Source organism: Rhinichthys klamathensis, unplaced genomic scaffold, assembly GCF_029890125.1.
Source record: "Rhinichthys klamathensis goyatoka isolate OS25496 unplaced genomic scaffold, OSU_Roscu_1.1 h1tg000035l_1, whole genome shotgun sequence".
NCBI classification, from domain to species: domain Eukaryota; kingdom Metazoa; phylum Chordata; class Actinopteri; order Cypriniformes; family Leuciscidae; genus Rhinichthys; species Rhinichthys klamathensis.
The window spans coordinates 6,597,783-6,615,841 of record NW_026606583.1 but is presented as its reverse complement, the minus strand read 5'-3'; the positions used below and the strand labels follow the sequence as shown (position 1 = coordinate 6,615,841).

The following is an 18,059-nucleotide window of genomic DNA, read 5'->3' as shown; positions in this document are numbered from 1 at the left end:
TTTTTTAAGACAAAATAAATATAACAGCAAAGGTATAAAGAATCAGGTGCTCAGAGTTGGGTGGACGTCCAGAAGGATGTAGATTTCTAAATAATCTTGATGGTCGTCAAGATGACACTTCCTCTGCAGGCTCTGCAAAACACAAATCTGACAAGTAAAGTTCACCTTCTAATCTCGGCCCCAGATTGCAGCCTTCATCTCATGTGAGTGTACATCATTTTAAACATATTTATCAACCCTATTGCACTGGAGTTCAAATGTTTAGAATAATTAATTATTTTTATGTTTTTCAAAGGAGTCTATTCAGTTTTTGCTGCATGCTTAGTATTATTTTTAGGATTCTTTGAGGAATAAAAAAATGTAAAAGATTTTAAAATAGAAATCTTTTGTAACATTATACATGTCTTTACTGTCACTTGAATCAGTTTAATGCATCCTTATTGAATACATTTAAAAAAAATCTTACCCCAAATTTTAAATACCACGGTTTCCACAAAACCTGTCTTAAACATTGATAATAATCATAAATGTTTCTTGAGCAGCAAATCATCATAATGATGTAGGATCATGTGACACTGAAGACTGGAGTAATGATGCTGAAAATTCAGCTTTGATCACAGGAATAAATTACATTTTAACATATATTCAAATAGGAAACAGTTATTTTATATTGTAAATGATATTTCACAATATTTTTACTGTATTTTTTATCAGATAAATGCAGCCTCAGTGAACATAAGAAACTTATTTGAAAAACATTTAATAAAAAGAGTTAATTATTCCAAACTTTTGACCAGTTTTGGCCCGTGTATATTTGAAAGAGTCTATACAAAACTGGAAATGCTAAATATATTTAGGATATTTGTGATTTAATTTGACAGTATCCTGTAAATGACTAACTTTACACATGCACAACATCTCGTACCTCAACAACAAGCAAGAGACACATTATTCACCTGTCCAGGTAAGGTACGCAGGCGAGCTCAGTGCAGGATGGCTAATCTCCACAGTAACTCTCAGACGCTCTCTCTTCTCTTTCCTCAATCTCACAGTGTTTATATATGATGGGTCTATGTCCTCATCCTCATCATTCTCTTCCACGTGCTCATTCGGCTCAGGCTGTTTGTCCTCTTGCACTGATTTCAGTCCTTCCACGCTTTCATTCATCTTTTCATATTCTGCATTATGGTCCACACTAGGTGGCCTGATTTCTGTAGAATAAGCCAAAACTTTGTTTTCAGGGTTGTTCTAGAATCCAGATGCTGAGAATTTTTCAGTCTACTCACCATATTATTCTAAGAAATATAGGCATACCAACGCATACTTACTGCGTGCATGTCCTCCTCTGCGACTGCCACTTTCCTGTCGTCCTGTAGTCCTCACCAAAGCACAAACGCTCTTGAGCACGAGTTTCCCCTCACTGTTTTTTCTCTCTCTCTCTTTTGACGAAAGCTTGGAGACAGTTGTGCCACCAGCCGCCCAGAGCAGTTCCGCCACAGGCTTTCCTCCAGAGAGGAGAACAGAGAATATTCCCACACCATCTCTGCTCCAGTGAACCGACAAAGAACGAGGGATTGAGGGAGCAACTGAGAAGAAAAAAAAACAGAGAAAGAAAGAGGTGTGAACATAAAATGTGTGCAGTGCTTGCATGTGCAATACTCCGATGCTCTAAGGCATTGTGGGTGATTGTCAGAGTGTTGCTTAATGGTTAAGGGGTTCTCAGTTGTTTTGAGTATGTTGCTTTGTGGTTGCTAGGCTTTGCTAGGTGATTGCGTCAAAAGAGCCTCTATGATATTCTGGTCTTTAGATATGGTCTTTCTTAGTTTTATCATCCAGAAGGTGAAAGTCTGATTATTCGAAAGTTAAAGGTGTAGTAAGAGATTTCTGAGAAACGTGGTTAAGAGCTGATTGGAATCAGCCAATCAGCAGTAGGGGGCATATCCACTTATGAGATAGACATATAAAAGAGAAAAGCTCAGAGGAAAATCACTGGAAAAAGAAGGGCTATGATCGGGCAAGAGGTTTAGCACCCACATTAATATTAGAAAAGCTTTCCAGCGCTGGAGAGAACTAAGCAGGAAGGCCTGAAAACAAAGATTGCGATGTTTCTACTCCATGCGGGAGTTACATTGGTTTTGCTGTGTTTCACAGAATCAAGCTTTGCTGTAATGTAAGCTATAGTAGCAGGACAGTTTTGAGTGCCATTGTTTGTCTGGAGCTGCTGGTGACTAACAACCAACTTCTTCTTGTATATACTCTTGTGTTCTGTTTGTTCATTTCTTGTCGTTCATTCGTCATCTTCGCTTTATTTTTCGTGAAGCATTATTTTGCTTTGCTTATGCTATGATAAAGGGACATCCACTCTTGCATTGTGTGTTCATGCATTTTGGGGGCGGGCAATGAAGGGAGGGGTGTTTTTGTTTGGGTTGGTTTCAAATATCAACAGCGTTTCTCAGAAATCGCTTACTGCACCTTTAATAACACTAGCAGTCCTTAACCTGTTAACTGTCACCCCCCTTTTTTTGCATAGACATAAAAATCACTATCCAAACTTAAATGGTTGTAATTCAGGAATGCTTTGGAATATAGACCTATGGCTGGTCTTGTTTTAAAGAAGACATTTTCCAGATTATTGTAGAAGTCTAGAAATTGTAAAAAATGAAACAGAAAAAAAGTTATATAAGTTTGAGTTTATGAAATTGTGTAATGTAAAAATATAATGATTAATATTTTATATAATATATATATATTACAAAATATATTTTTACTCTAAAACTGCAAGAAAATTAAAGACAAAAATCTGAACAAGTTGTATTCCAAATTTTAGGTTGATATCTCAAAAAATGAGCTTTCAGTAAGATTTTATTCGGGCACAGTACCCAACTTTTTCACTAGGTGAACACCAGACTCCATTACTGCCCATATAAGGGCGCCTCCATTTTCATATGTTTTGAGTGATCTGAACCATGTATTTCCATAATTTTCATATAATTTATGAAGTAGACATCCTATTCAGAAGTAGTATGGGTGGTTTGGCAGTATTTGATTTGAATTAAACCTCTAATAAATGCATAAAGACTACGTTATAGCGTTATAGCTCGCAGCCGCATAACAAATCGAGAATCCATACATTTTTCTTTATATTTAAAACATTTTCAGACCTTTTTGTCTCATAAAATGGAATTGGTGTTATGTTTTGAACTCATGGCATGAAAACAAACTGAGGTTTCTACCAATCTTTCATGATTTTTCATGTTTATTGTTATTTCAAAATAAAGGCCCAAATACTACTAATGAATATGAATTATTCTTGTTGCAAATTGATAAATTTCTGCTCCTCTGTAATTTATTTTAGATAACAGCCACCAAATATGAAAACTAGAGATTTTAAGCTTTCAAATGATATATAGTTTGGCAATATTACTTTAGGTTTTTACTAAGATATTATTGTTTTAAACATGCAATGGCAAGTGGTTAAGAGGTTAAAGTCCCTGTAAAGTCAAAATTAAGTATGTGTTCTGAGTTTGTCACACCACAGAAAAATGTGTTATTAGCCACCCAGCCAAATTTGACTGATAAAAAAAGCCGGCAAGTACATAAAATAAGCTATCAAAATCTTGAAAAAAAGCTCTCAAACGCTGGGGGCGTGTCCGCTGGCTGCGCTGAAACCACGCCCACTCGCGGGAAAGCTGCCGACGGTGATATTAACTGATAGTGCTTTCGGGACGGGGAGATGAAGGCCGAGGCGGGAGATAGTCGGTTTGGCCCCATTCACCAGTAACAGCGGATTATCATCGACGAAAGTTTATAAAACTATCCCATGTAAAATGATCGCTACAGAGGCGGGTGTTGGTGGTGATCCTCAGCTCTCCATCAAGGTGGCTCTTCAACAAAATTAATCCACCTCTTCTTGATGTGATCGTTTTTAGGAAATTTAAATAAAGACACCGATCTGTTTTGTACATGATCGCATCCAGGTAGCAGCCTACGCATTTCCTGTCGAAGGCATAGCTAGCTAGAAAACTGTAGGCTGTAGTAACTAATAGTACTGACAGTAACTCACGATTGAGCGCCGAACTGATGCCAATGTGCTCTATTGTTAGGGGAGGGGCCAGCCTCAGTGCGTCATCAAGTAGGGGCGTGTCCAGGAGCTCAGGGGCTCCAGTGCGTCATCGAGCCCCGTTTTAGCCCCGCCCAAAAAATCCGGAAAATAGCAATGGTGAAAAACTGTTTCACGGTCTAACTCCACAATTCAGTACTTCATAGTTCACAGTCTTTGTAATATGTTTTAGCAATACATTTCTAACATTTATAATGGGTTTAGACATTTTTTTTAGAATTGCCTTTACATGGGACTTTAACAAGCCGCACGATTGGCATACCTTAGCAAGTCATATTAAAATTAAGATGTATTAAACATAAAAATTGACATAAATCAATTTATCTCTATGTATGATATGCATTTACATTTCTTTTTAAAATTAGAAACTTTTTTTTTGTGATGGACAGTTAAATATTTACACACTACCGTTCAAACTTTGTGGTCAGTAAGATAAAAAAAGAAGAGATTATTACTTTTAAATTGATTAAAATGACAGTAAATACATTTATAATGTTCCAAAATATTTCTGTTTTAAATAAATGCCGTTCTTTTGAACTTTCTATTCATATATTTCTATTTAAAAAAAAATCACGGTTTCCTCAAAAATATGAAGTAGCGCAACTGTTCTCAACATTGCTAATGATAAGAAATGTTTCGGTAACACTTTACAATACGGGTGCACTAATAAGCATTAATTCATGCTTAACTAATGCACAGATAATACTGAATTAATGTGTAACTAATGATTATCTAAGCTATTAATTAATGATTACCACATTAGGAACTAATTACGAGTCTGTATGGTTAATGTATTATTTCATACATTCATTGTTATTAATTAAATATGTAATTCTGAATTAATTCCCTAATAACTCCTTTTTTAACTAATAGTGTTAATTAATATGTTAATTACCAGAATGAGCCAAAGCCTGGTATTTCAACTTCCAGATAATACAGGTACACTAATATGCATTAATACATGATTAATTACTTCATTGTTAGTGCAAATTCATGTGTAAATTACTACAATTACTAAATGACTAGTTAATAATGATGTGCCTCAACAAGTAAAGGCATAACATGATGATACCTTTGCAAATCAGACAACTGGAAGTTGAAGTGCATAGCTTTGACTAACTGTGGTAATTAACACATTAATTTACACTATTAGTTAATAAAATATGTTATTAAGGAATTAATACACAATGACACATTGAATTAATAGCAATTCATGTATTACTTAATCTATTAATCATATAGACTCTTTATTAGTTGCTGATGCAGTAATCATTAATTAATGGTTTAGTTCTTCATGAATCATACATTAACTCATGATTATCTATGCATTAGTTAAACATGAATTAATGCATATTAGTGCACCCGTATTGTAAAGTGTTACCAATGTTTCTTTAGCAGCAAATCCGCATATTACCGGTAGAATGATTTCTGAAGGATCATGTGACAGGAGTAATGGAATAAATGCATAAAAATGTTCAAACAAAGAACAGTTATTTTAAATTGTAATAATAATGATATACTGTATTTGATCAAATTAATGCACTGGTGAGCTGAGCATACAAGAGTTATTTTAAAACCATGAAAAAGATTATTCATTTTCAGAAATCGATTATTTTTGAGTGTGTCCTTTTACCCATATGAGCATTTCTCCAGAATCTCTCAACAGGCTTCAGGAGGGAGCAGTGTGCCACTCTGCAGACGATCTCCGCTCCCCTCGCTGTATCATCCAGCGCTTTAAGTAATGCTTTTGCTCGAAATGTCCTCGGCAGAGTTTGCAAAGGACCCCAAAGCTCAGCTCCCTCTCGGATTTCCCCTTCGCTGTCCTCTCCCTCCTCCATCTCATTCCCTTTTAGATGCAGCCATGTAACAGAGATTTCAGGGGGGTAGAAACCAGTTATGTCACAGGCCAGGGTCAAAGGTCCCTCCTCAGCAGATGGAAGGGGAGAGATGATTTCTGAAATGGTGGGCTTTTTTATGAATCCTAAAAAAGAGAAAAAAGTCAGTTATTTGATCAAACATTTGTTTTTGTTGTTAATGTATTTCCAGCATTGGAATGGACTGCTATGATACTGCTATGATACATACTTTACGTGATTGATTGTACTGTATGTTTGCAAATAAAGTTCGATATAATATATATCTAGGGTATTTTGCTTCAAGTTTGTTGTTTAAATGTCTCAACTCTGCATTCTGGATAAAATATTCCATACAGTGTGCTCTGGTTGTACTGTATACTGAACATTTTGGTGAACAATGAAGTAGGTCATCCAGCTATTTAAAAAAAATCACATACTGTGCAAAGTATATACTCTACTAAAGTGGGTGGGCACTAATGCACTCTATACTGAACACAGCCTTAAAGGGACAGTTCACCCAAAAATGAAAATTCTGTAATTAATTACTCATCCTCATGTCGTTTCAAACCCATAAGACTTTCGTTCAACTTCAGAACACAAATTAAGATTTTTTTTTTTGGATGAAATCTGAGAGCTTTCTGTCACTCCATTGACTGCTACACAACTACCACTTTCAAGCCCCAGAAAGGTAGTAAAGACATCATTAAAGTAATCCATGTGACGGTTTAACCTCATTTTTATGAAGCGACATGAGTGCTTTGTTCACGCAAAAAACACAATTTACCACGTTATTCACAAAATAACAATCTCCAACGCGCATTCTCGCAACAACGTCCGAAGATAAACAAAAGTCGTACAGGTTTGGAAAGACATGAGGGTGAGTAATTAATGACAGAATTTAAATTTTGTGTGAACTATCCCTTTAATCTTATTTACAAGAATTCAGTTATTTCATTCCAGTGCTCACCTCGGGTTTCCCGTGTGATGGGTTGTTTTAGGGCCATGTGGTGAACGGTGACCCACACCCTGGCTTCTCCTCTCTCCAGCTCTGCTTTGGGCAGCCTGCACTGGCTCATGGCTGAGAAGAAGCCTTCAGCATCAGGCCGAGGAGCTGCCAGCGCTGGCGGGACGGACACCGGGCTCAGCTCGCCTCCCTCACAGAACCAGCGGAAGGTGATGACGTCCGGATGAAAGTGAGAGGCCTGGGCTATCATTGTCACAACTCCTGGGGAGAGGGTCCGTTACTGACAACCTTTCATGATGCGTTTAAATAGTTTGAAATATTTGAATGTGTGTTCTGTATGTGATACCTCCTTCGTCGTTTGGCTCTGAGAACTGGATCTCTGAAACTTCCGGTGGTGCTAAACCAAAAAAAAAAAAAAAAGCTAATGTCCACAAATGTAAACATGATGAAATGAAAATATATGTAAACCTGCATCTTGTTTTATATGAGAGAACAAAAATGATTAACAGGAACCAGTAGCTGAAACCAACTGGAGGTGAACCTCGCCAAGCCTGGGTCAACATGTCTGGGTCATATTTCACTCTAAAATCAATCTACAAATAACTTTTTTAATCCAATTCTCATAACTGTAATGTAAAAACAAACAAACAAACAAATATATATATATATTGTTATATTTAATAGCCTATATATTTATAGACATATTGGTAACACTTTACTTGAAGGGGTGTGCATAAGACTGATATGGCACCTTCATAATCATGACATGACGTCATGAATATGAAGGAGGTCTTATGCATGTTTATGACAACTGTCATTAAGTGTCATTCGCTCAATTATGACATTTTGAATGCAAATATGACATTGTTTGAGATGTCTTTGTTATGACAACTTTGTTATGACAACTTGACATAAACCAATAGCCTACATCATAACCTGTCAGTGTCTTGGTAATGACAACTTGACATTAACAAGACAACATAAATTGTCATAAATATGTCATAAACATGACATAGCAGATTAATTATCAAACTTAAGAAACCACTTAGCTTTGTGGGTTAACATTACATTAAACTGTCATGTGGTTGGTTTTGACATTGGCTGTCATGAAGCCATTATAACTGTGTCATGAATATTTTTCTTGACCTCAACTACAGTGGTACAAATTGAATTTGTCATTGTTATAATGGCCTCATGACAGCCAATGTCAAAACCAACCACCTGACAGTTTAATGTAATGTTAACCCATAAAGCTAAGTGGTTTGTTAAGTTTGATAATTAATCTGCTATTTCATGTTTATGACATATTTATGACAAGTTGTGTTGTCTTAGTAATGTCAAGTTGTCATGACAAAGACACTGACAGGTTAGGATGTATTGGTTTATGTCAAGTTGTCATGACAAAGACATCTCAAACAATGTCATATTTGCATTAAAAATGTCATAATTGAGCGAATGACACGTAATGACAGTTGTCATAAACATGCATGAAACCTCCTTCATATTCATGACATATGTCATGTCATGATTATGAAGGTGTCATGTCAGTCTTATGCACACCCCTTCAAGTAAAGTGTTACCGAACTATTTATAATTCATTGTAGAATTTGCATTTATTATATTATATTTAAAAAAATATTGTAAGAAATCACCCTTTTAGAATAATTGGAGTTACAAAAAAAAGCGCATGTCTAAACACATTACAATAATGATATTGAGGGAAAATGTGATTAATTATCATGAAAATAATGTCTACTGTAAAAATCTTAACATTGATAAAAAGGCTTGAATTTCTTTGTGCAAAATATAATTTCTTCCATTTCTTTATTTTGGGGTGATATGAGACCTGGACATTTTTTTGAGAGATTTTTCCAATAGCTTCAAAGAAAATAAAGCAAGCTGCAGGTAAATCATGAGGTTAATGCATGGTGCGTTGAAGTCACAGGAAAGATCGTATTTATGAGTTGAACGCAAATTCAACGTCATCACAAAGTCGTAATTACGAGTGGGAAACTCAGAATTTTTGAGGTGGGGGTGTGTCAATGACAAAACATGTTGGATGCAATGGATGCAGCATCTATAATGGTAGATTTGTTCAAATTAATGTTTTTTTTTCTCTTCTCATTAACATAAAAAAAAAAAAAAAAAAAAAAAAAAAAAAACCTGATGCACTTTTTTATTCATCATTTAGTAGATGCAGATTTTTTAAATCTGTGAATTTTATGTAGAAAAGGTATCACTATATTTTAATACATTTAAACACACCTGACATCATAATTACGACTTCCAAACTTGTAAATACAAACTTCCCAGGAGATGCATCAATACACCTCAACATGCCCTCTGACCTAGAATAGTAAACTTGTCGGACACTCTCTCGGCCACAATCTTGTCTTTCTCCTTATACGAGATGTGGCATTTGAAGACTGCGCCCTTGTGAATGGACAGGTTGGGTATAAATGTGACCGAGGAGAACAGTTGTTTGTTTAGGCTGGAGGACGAGCGCGGCGGCATCTGTGTGTGTATCTTGTAATATCCCGAGGCAGTAGAGGGCAGCAGAGGGCCTTTCTCTGACATCACAGTCACACGAGAGTTACGAGGCGTGTAGGATGCTGAGTGAAAAGGACCATATTTTTTCTCTGTGTGTGAGAGAATGAGAGGATGAAACACATATACAGACAAACAGACGGTTTGAATTAATAATGCACGTTAATAATTTGAATAAGTTAAGAAATATCTCAACTTCATGTCAACAACTGCTTTTGTCCATTTGACTTAATGAAAGCAGTGTGAAAACAATTCATTTAAATGTCAGTTTCAAACATCATGGAGATAGTTTTGTTTCTACTATTCTGTGTTGACTAGTTCCAGATAACATGATTTCATTTGCAATTGTTTTATACAAATTCACAGCAAAATTCCTCTATCCATAATCAATTTATGTGTCATCAGATTTGATTAATAAACTGTAATGGCCAAATATATAATGGTCCTCTTAATAGTTAAGGATGAAGGTGAATACGTAGTGGTCTTAGTTGGCTGATACCTTTGTATGAAGTGTCTGTGATGGGCACATCATTCAGAAACCATGTCGTTTGTACCTTCTCTGCCAACCTGCCTTCCACACTGATAGTGACTCTGCCTTTCTTACCCACAATCACCCTGGGTGGCAGAACAATCGCTGAGATGTTCAGAGACTTCAGCTTCTCTGAGAAAAAGATATGCATGAGAAAAAAAAAATAGGTTTAAGTGTTAGCATTTCCATTCAGCTCACTAGCATTCTGCCATCATTTGTTCATAGTCACTAGTAACTATCCTGACCTGTCACATTAAAGATGAAATGGACTTATAAAAATATAAGCCCATTTCATGCTTTTAAGGGCTTGAACAAATCTACTATGATGAAATATTTGCAATTTATCCAGTATGTCGCTTTCCAATAATGTCATCAGAATGCACAGCTTCTTTTGAATACCTGCCAATGGAGAAAGATGCTTTTTTTTTTGCACCATAATAGTGCAGATTAAGCTTTTACATCCAGGGGTAGCACTAGCAGGGCCATACTAACAAAGAAAAGCTTGATACCTTGCTTCTAATAGAGTGACAAGTCACATTTACAGCTTATGTTATTGGCTCAAAATGTTTCCAGATTGGCAACGTTGTCACATACTTTTTAGGTATGAATCAAGCAACTCCCATTAAGATCAATGGAATTGCTAACAGAAAGCTTTGTGATAATATTTTATTAAGTCATTGGTGTGTAACCAGACTTACCATCCCTTCTCTTCCAAGAAAATCCCAAGCAGAGCAATAAAACAAGGGTGAGTGAAATGATCATCATCGCTACCGAAGCCTTGGCTGACTTATTCAGACCTTGGTTTTGCACTGAAAGAGATTAGAGCAGTAAATGTATAAAATATCCTTTTCTCCTGTACTTGTTTTCTATAACATTTAACACACTTCACCTTTAATCCAATTAAAACACAACACTAGTCGAATGATGCATTCAAGTCATGTCGGAAAGATTATATTTACGAGTTGAACACACATGAATGTCAACATTCTTTAAAGAATTAAAGGTTAAAGGTTTTCTTTAAAAGGTGCTCTAAGCGATGTCACGCGTTTTTTAGGCCCAAACATTTTTTGTCACATACAGCAAACATCTCCTCACTAACCGCTGGCTGCCTGTCCCCTGAACACACTGTAAAGAAACGTGATCTCTGTAGACAGCCCAGGCTCCACAAACAGCAACAAAAACAAACTGTGGCGACCCGCTCCACGAAACATAACAAACTGTTCCAGCCAATGACCGACAAGAAGGGTTTGGGGGGTTAGTGTGCGGATGAGGAGTAGGGAGGGTCTAGCTAGCCTCCGTTTTGTTTGACAATAGTTCGAACGTCAACAAGAAGTGACATCACCCATCGCTTAGAGAACCTTTAAGCCCAGAAGTTTTAATTTGTGTGTGAGTCAGAGTCAGTCATAATGGATGCATCATCTGTATTAATGGCAATTTAAAAAAATATATATATATTTTCTTGATTTATCATAAAAAACGCACCCAATGCACATTCTTCACCATTTTCTAGATGTAGAGTAGCCTGGGAAAACCCAGACAACTTTCGGCAAATTTAGATTTGCTCTGAAAGTTAGTCTGGCAAAGAGCTCATTCAAGCTCATTTCCAATCCGTCGAAAATCGAGGCACCAATCAGAAACGTTGGGGCGGGCTTTACACGATGACGACAGCGCTGGGATTTTGAAGCAGATTTTGTAGCCTACATTACAAAGATGGATGCCGCCGTCGAACATCACTCGTTCGAATCAGCTATCGCGTCTGTTTTAAGCCATTTGAACGTTTCCTTTTTGTTAAAAACCGAGCAAAGAACAACACTCGGAGATGTTTCTCCGCCGCTCTGCATACGTCATCTCCTTCATCGCTCTGATTTGTTTTAGGTCTATCCGCGACGTCTGTTGGTGACGCCCCTCTGGAAATGATTTGTCTATGACGCTTTGCCAGACCATAACTCAGATACAACTGAGAATGGTCTGGTTTTAACCAGGCTAGATGTAGAGTTAAAAAAAATCTTGTTGAATTTTATGTAGAAATGGTACATCGTCATATTGCTCTCACCAAAGTGATTTCAATACAGCTGACATCATAATTATGACTTTAACTTGCAAATAGAAACTTCCCATGAGAACTTGATTGCAACAAAAGTAAGCTAATAATGTCCAATCCTCCTCCTGAAGGGCCACATTCCAGCAGAAATCAGGTCTATCCCACCTTAACCAGCTGATCAAGCACACCTTAACCAACTAACCAAGGTATTCTAGATCACTAGAAACTTCCAGGCAGGTGTGTGGTGAGATATACTCTGCAGGAATGTAGTCCTCCAGGAGCAGTGAAGTGCAAGAAGGCAAGTGAAGTCCTTTCTCCCATACCACGTGGGTCATCAGTGGAAAGGTCAATGGTTCCATAGGCAGGTTCTTGCACATTGTGTTGCTGGGCCACACATTTCACCTCTCCTCCTCTGCTCCTCTCCTCCACACTCAAGGTGTGATACTGATGTCTCATATACATTCCATCCTCATTCTGGATGGACAAGGGAAGCTCAGGAAGAACCTTTCCATTCTGGATCCATAGAATGGATAGGTTGTTAGGGTAGAATCCACTGATGTCACAGGAGAGGGTGAGTGGGGATGAGTGGGAAGATGAGGGAACAGTTGAGAGAGTGACCATCGGGAGAACTAAAAAAAGAGAAAAAAAATAATGAAATATACTAAAAGTACCAGTAATAAATCTTAGCCACATATTACTAGTAGTCCATTAAAACCACATTATCTTTACATGAGTATGTTGATTTCCCTGATAAATAAATGACCATGAATAAGTAGTAGAATTTCAGCCTTGAATGGCCTGCAAGATTTTGGAAAGCAACTATTGCCTAGTTTAGGGGTGTCCAATCCTGCTCCTGAAGGGCCACTGTCCTGCAGAGTTAATCTCCAAACTTAATTAAACAGCCCTAATGATCCAATGGTTATTGTGTTCACGATTAGTACAAATTCCCAAGCAGGTAAGCTGGAGCAGGTTGGAGTCAAACTCGGCAGGACGTTGGTCCTCCAAAAGCAGGAGTGGACACTTCTGGCCTAGTCTGACTTCAGTCAATGAATATGTATTTGCAAAGTATTCTTAGACATCAGAAAATGAAACAACTGCTTCATAGGCATAAGTGCTAGCACAGACGAGTGAACCATCTTGAGACAGCATTGCATACTTGCATTCTGTCCCAAATGATTCCAATTGATGTTCATGTAGTCTACAATACAAATAGGGCAGGGTTCTTCAACTCTAGTCCTGTGGGCTTATGTCCTGCAGACTTTAGTACCAATCCCAATTTAACCCACCTGTAATTTGCAAGTAATTCTGAACATCTTGATTAGCTTATTTGAGTGTGTTTGGTTAGGGTAAGTGCTAAACTCAGCAAAAAACACTAACCCTCCAGGACTGGAGTTGAAGTGCCATATAGGGTGTCCCTGTGGCAAGGGGTGTGTGGTTCAGGACGGACTGTAACGGGAGAGAGAGAAAGGAGGCAAGGGTACGTAAGTAGGTCAAGGGCAAATGACGAACACCTGTCTTGTTGCAGTAATGGGCGTGGAGAGACCGGATATAAGCCGCTGTCGACTGAGAGACGAGAGAGAAGGACTGAGGACTCGTACGCCGCACGTGGTTTGAGTTTATCTGGAAAGAGTATTGGAGCTGATTGATTGTTTATTGTTCATGCTGTAGTTGAATGCAGCGGTGAATGTGCACTAAGGAAGAAGACAGGTTTGACTGGGACTCGTACGTTTATTCACAATAAAACAAACCCAATCAAAAGGCGCACACACAGCGCATTCACCAATGAATGAAGTGTTTAGGAATGATGTAGGAAGTTCATGTATGTCAAAGAAGAACAACCATAATCTATCCATTACATCCTGATAGTTTTCCCCCAATTCAGACTTGCAGAGCAAAACTGACAAGATGAAGAAGTTATTTCCTTCATCAATTGCAACTGATGCCTGAGACAAATCCCACAGCATAAGTTGCACAATTCTGCAAAAAACTTGCGACGTGAACTGATGAAGCCACTTGATTGAGTGGTGAAATGCATGCAACTGATGTTAAATAAGCTGAAAGAACTTGTACATGTTGTACTGTTACAGCAAAAGTTGCATCCTGTTTCAAATGAATGACATCTACCAATCAAATGTGTACATTCTGAATACCTATAATGTAAGGTGTGAACTCCTCAAGGATAGGTTTCACCAGGGCTGTATGTTGCACCTTACAGCCAAAGCTTGTGTTCTGGTCAGAGATTTCAGGGGTCAAGGTTAGCCAGCTGACTGCATCGTACAGCCCGTCCTCTGTACGGTTCACTTGCAGCTTTTGGGGTTCTTGGATCTTGTTTCCTGCTCGTGTCCAGGTAAACATGATTTGTGGAGGACTAAAGCTCCTTGCCCAACATTCGAACACACTTTTTCTTTTCAGGAATACTTCAGGTAAGATGAGGGAAACCAGTGGAGGAACTGTAAGAGATTTAGAATACAACTCTGAGGTTTAGCTTGTCTGGGATATGTATCTGATATTATATTTATTTATATGAATAAGTTGGACATTGGTCCAGTGTTTTTCAACAACAGCCACTATTTCATACAAGTGACCTATGTGAGATGCACTTGAGACTTACCAAGTATTGTCAGAGTCACATCTGTGAAGTAATCGGTTTCATTATAGTTCACCCTGCACTCATACACCCCTTGCTGATCTGGAGTGGCATTGTAAACAGTCAGTGGGAAGGAGCCAATGAAGGAAGCAGTTGTGTTCAAGAAGAAGCCCGGTTGAGTGTGATTCCTTGAGGCAATGACTAAACCACCGAAGGACCAGGTGATGTTTAAGAGTGAATCATCAACTAGAGGCGGCAGTGTAAAGGAGCAGTTGAGGAGAGCCGAGGAGCCCGGAGACACAGAGACATCTGCAGAGGAGCCTGAGTTTAAGAGAAGGCCAGAAAAAGATGAAAGGAAAAGCATTTAAATTTTCACTCTTAAAGTGGACCTATTACGTTTTTTTAACAAAAGTTTTAAAGATCAAAGTGCACAACAAATTATATTATTGTCTCTTAAAAGAAAGAATCGATTCTGAACTGCTGTCACAGTCTGAATTCTGAACAGTCTCAATTCCAGTCTCACTTCCTGTTGCATACCAATGTAACAATGTAACATATTAGCATATTTGCATAATGCCAGCCTATGGTCTTCATTGGGTGCCTGCGAACAAGGTCTACTTTGACCCGCCCTCAGACACTGTAGATGTAGCTGAGAAGACGCTGTTTTCAGTGCTGCGAATCTACTTTGCATGCACTTAAAAAGGATGGGGACTCGTGTTGGAATTGATTCAGTAAAACCCACGCCATTGTTAAAGTTCAGATCACTGTGTATAAAACTGCTGAGGAAGCCTCTGGAGCTGAAATTCAGATATGGTAGTAGTGATGTAAGCGGTAGACCAATCACAACAGACTGGGCCGTCTGACCAATCAGAGCAGAGTAGGCTCACGTTTAGACTGAATCTTTGAACGAGCCGTTTTCAGACTCTGAGAAATTAGGTGATGTGCAATGTATATTATGAGAACATTCATGTGTTTTTGACCTCGGATGCATGTAAACTTGTACGAGACCTCCAAAACAAAATTAGGAACCTTTAAAATAGCATAACAGGGGCACTTTAATAAAAAAACAAGAGGAGTAGCTCTAAGCCTGTGCTTGATTTAGGACTGCCTAAAAAATAAGGTGATAACACATTGATCAAACATCTGGATCAGACACTTAAAGGTTTTAAGAAAAGCACTTACGTTCAGGAGAACTGTCACTTGATTAAGCGCACTGCGAGTTGTTTTGGATCTGCTTTATAATAATTAACTAGGCATTCTTACTAGACCTCTCTATATGTGGACTACGCATGATATTATTATTCCCATGACTGGATAACACGAACTAATGCCTTTCTTGGCTTTTGTCTATCATTCTAAATTCAAACGTTCTTGCATTTCTGATTTAAAAGATGGCATGCTGTATTGACAACTAAGTGTGCTAAATAAACATGTACAATAAAAAGAGGAAATGAAAAAATAAAATTTTAATTAGGAGACAAAAACTTTAGAGGGCTATTTATAACAACAACAACAACAATAATAATAATTATTAATAAACACTTATGTGCCATTGTGAAATGTTTGTCAGTGTATTTAATGACTATTAATATTTTCCATTTATGAAAGGAGGCTGTGGAAACGAACAACTTGGACATTTCTGGTATAACATTTTTTGAATCACACAGTTATTGTTCTTCTTTGGGCAAATTTCCCCTTATCTTCAATCTTCAATAATGTAGAAAATACAAAGCATTCAAAACCACCAACACTGTCCTGCAAAATATTGTAAGCATAGTCTAGTTTTAAACTTTAAAATTCAGTTGAGGACAATTACAAAATATATAGCAAACATTAAATCACTTTTTGTCTTGGCAATGAGAACTTTAGAGAACCTTAACAATAGATGTAGTGTTGTTTGTGTAATGCGACGCATGGGCTATAGTACTCACCTGGCTTTATTAGGCCCAGCAGCCATAAATAGAACAGGACTTTAAACTTCATGCCGATTTACTGGAGTGCGAACATACTCCTTATCATTACTCTATTTCTTTCTTTCATTGCTTCTTGCTCTTTGTATTGCATACTGAAAAACACACTTATATAGGGACAGGGGACAGTAGGCGGGGATCAAGTGGGCAAAGGAAAAGATACTGAGTGCTTGTGAAAAAGGGGGTGTACCAACTTTATATCTACTGTTCAATGCAGTCATTCAGTTTGATCACTAAGAGAGAGAGAGAGAGAGAAAGTTAAATGGTGTGAAGAGGGTAAAGACGGGGTACTAAGAGAGGGAGAGAGAGAGAGATGTTCAAAGACACATTTAGGACAGTGGTCACTTAAAATTCAATCTGGCCTCCATCCAATGTTCTGGACTACTTTACATTCATGCTGTATAGTGACCCAACTCAAAATGGGGTTCACCAGTAATCTTGGGCCTCTGTTAAAATAACTGTACTTCCATTTGGAGGACACGGAGGAGACACCTTTTGCCATTCAACTTCATCTAGTTCTGTCCGTCTCCATCTGTGGTGAAACATTAACATAATAAAGAGTTTTAGAAGCTAGCACTGTACAATATTTACAGCTGTGACCACACGATAACCAGCTTTATTAGTGGATCGGAGTATTATTGTCCAGGAATGTGTATCTATAAAGATACAGTCATTTGTGTTCAGTTGAATCAGTGATATCAAAGCCTGTCGTATCTCAAAGGACAATGCCACAGATTAGATAAATATAGATATCACTGCATAACACAAAGCTTGCTTGTTGTCTTTTCAACTAATACTTTTCTCATTTACTTTTGAGATAATTTGTTTTATTCCAATGAAATTATGTGAAAGCCTGAATTTTGATAATTTTGTATTATGTTTTGGCAATATAATTAAACCATGCGAATAAAGCTCTGTTGATTCTGACTATCCATTCTCTTTCTCAGGTTCAGTTTAGAGAGTGTTTGACAATTTCTCTGTAAGAACCTTCGGAGAAACTAGAGGAAAACTAGAGAAAGTGAGGATGGATGATTGAGAAAGAGATATGGCAAAGAAAAAGAGTAAAAAGAAGATTTACAGTGACAGAAGGAATGAAAGAGAGAGAAAATAAGGAACACAGGGCCCCTCAGAAAGGAATAAAGGGGTCACTGTTTCAAAGCTTATTTTAACACTGTTGAATGTTAGTTCTCCTCTATGTAATATGAAGAATGAACACATTATTGCTGCAAGACAAACTTGTTTGACCAACTGAATTTTGGAAGACATTAATTACAGGGTTCGCGAAACTTAAAGCCTAAAAGATAAAATTTCTTATTAACTTGCTCGGAGTTCAAAACTTGGTCTTCCCCCCTTGCATCTATTTATCCACACTCAAAAAAATGATATGTTGGCTTTACTTAACTTTTTTATGTAAACAGGTTCCACCGGTTCCACATAACTATGTT

The 18,059-nt window shown here is 37.5% G+C and overlaps 1 protein-coding gene across 5 annotated transcripts; it reads right to left on the bottom strand.

Annotated features, from left to right (window-relative positions):
- Window positions 1–12: 12 nt before the first annotated feature.
- Window positions 13–16,721, bottom strand: si:ch211-180a12.2 (tyrosine-protein phosphatase non-receptor type substrate 1). Of its 5 annotated transcripts, none has more exons than XM_056246028.1 (13): window positions 16,576–16,721; window positions 14,669–14,965; window positions 14,208–14,507; window positions 12,381–12,686; window positions 10,715–10,825; window positions 9,987–10,148; window positions 9,289–9,579; window positions 7,287–7,337; window positions 6,944–7,201; window positions 5,754–6,101; window positions 1,329–1,586; window positions 957–1,211; window positions 13–132 (listed from the first exon to the last, which is right to left on the bottom strand). In XM_056246028.1, the coding sequence occupies exons 1-13, from the start codon at window positions 16,625–16,627 to the stop codon at window positions 107–109; spliced, it is 2,715 nt and encodes a 904-aa protein (XP_056102003.1). In that variant the 5' UTR covers window positions 16,628–16,721; the 3' UTR covers window positions 13–106. The 5 variants fall into 5 exon arrangements, with proteins under 5 accessions (XP_056102003.1, XP_056102004.1, XP_056102005.1 ...); XM_056246029.1 differs by having other exon boundaries at window positions 6,944–7,198; XM_056246030.1 differs by lacking the exon at window positions 9,289–9,579.
- Between the last annotated feature and the right edge of the window lie 1,338 nt (window positions 16,722–18,059).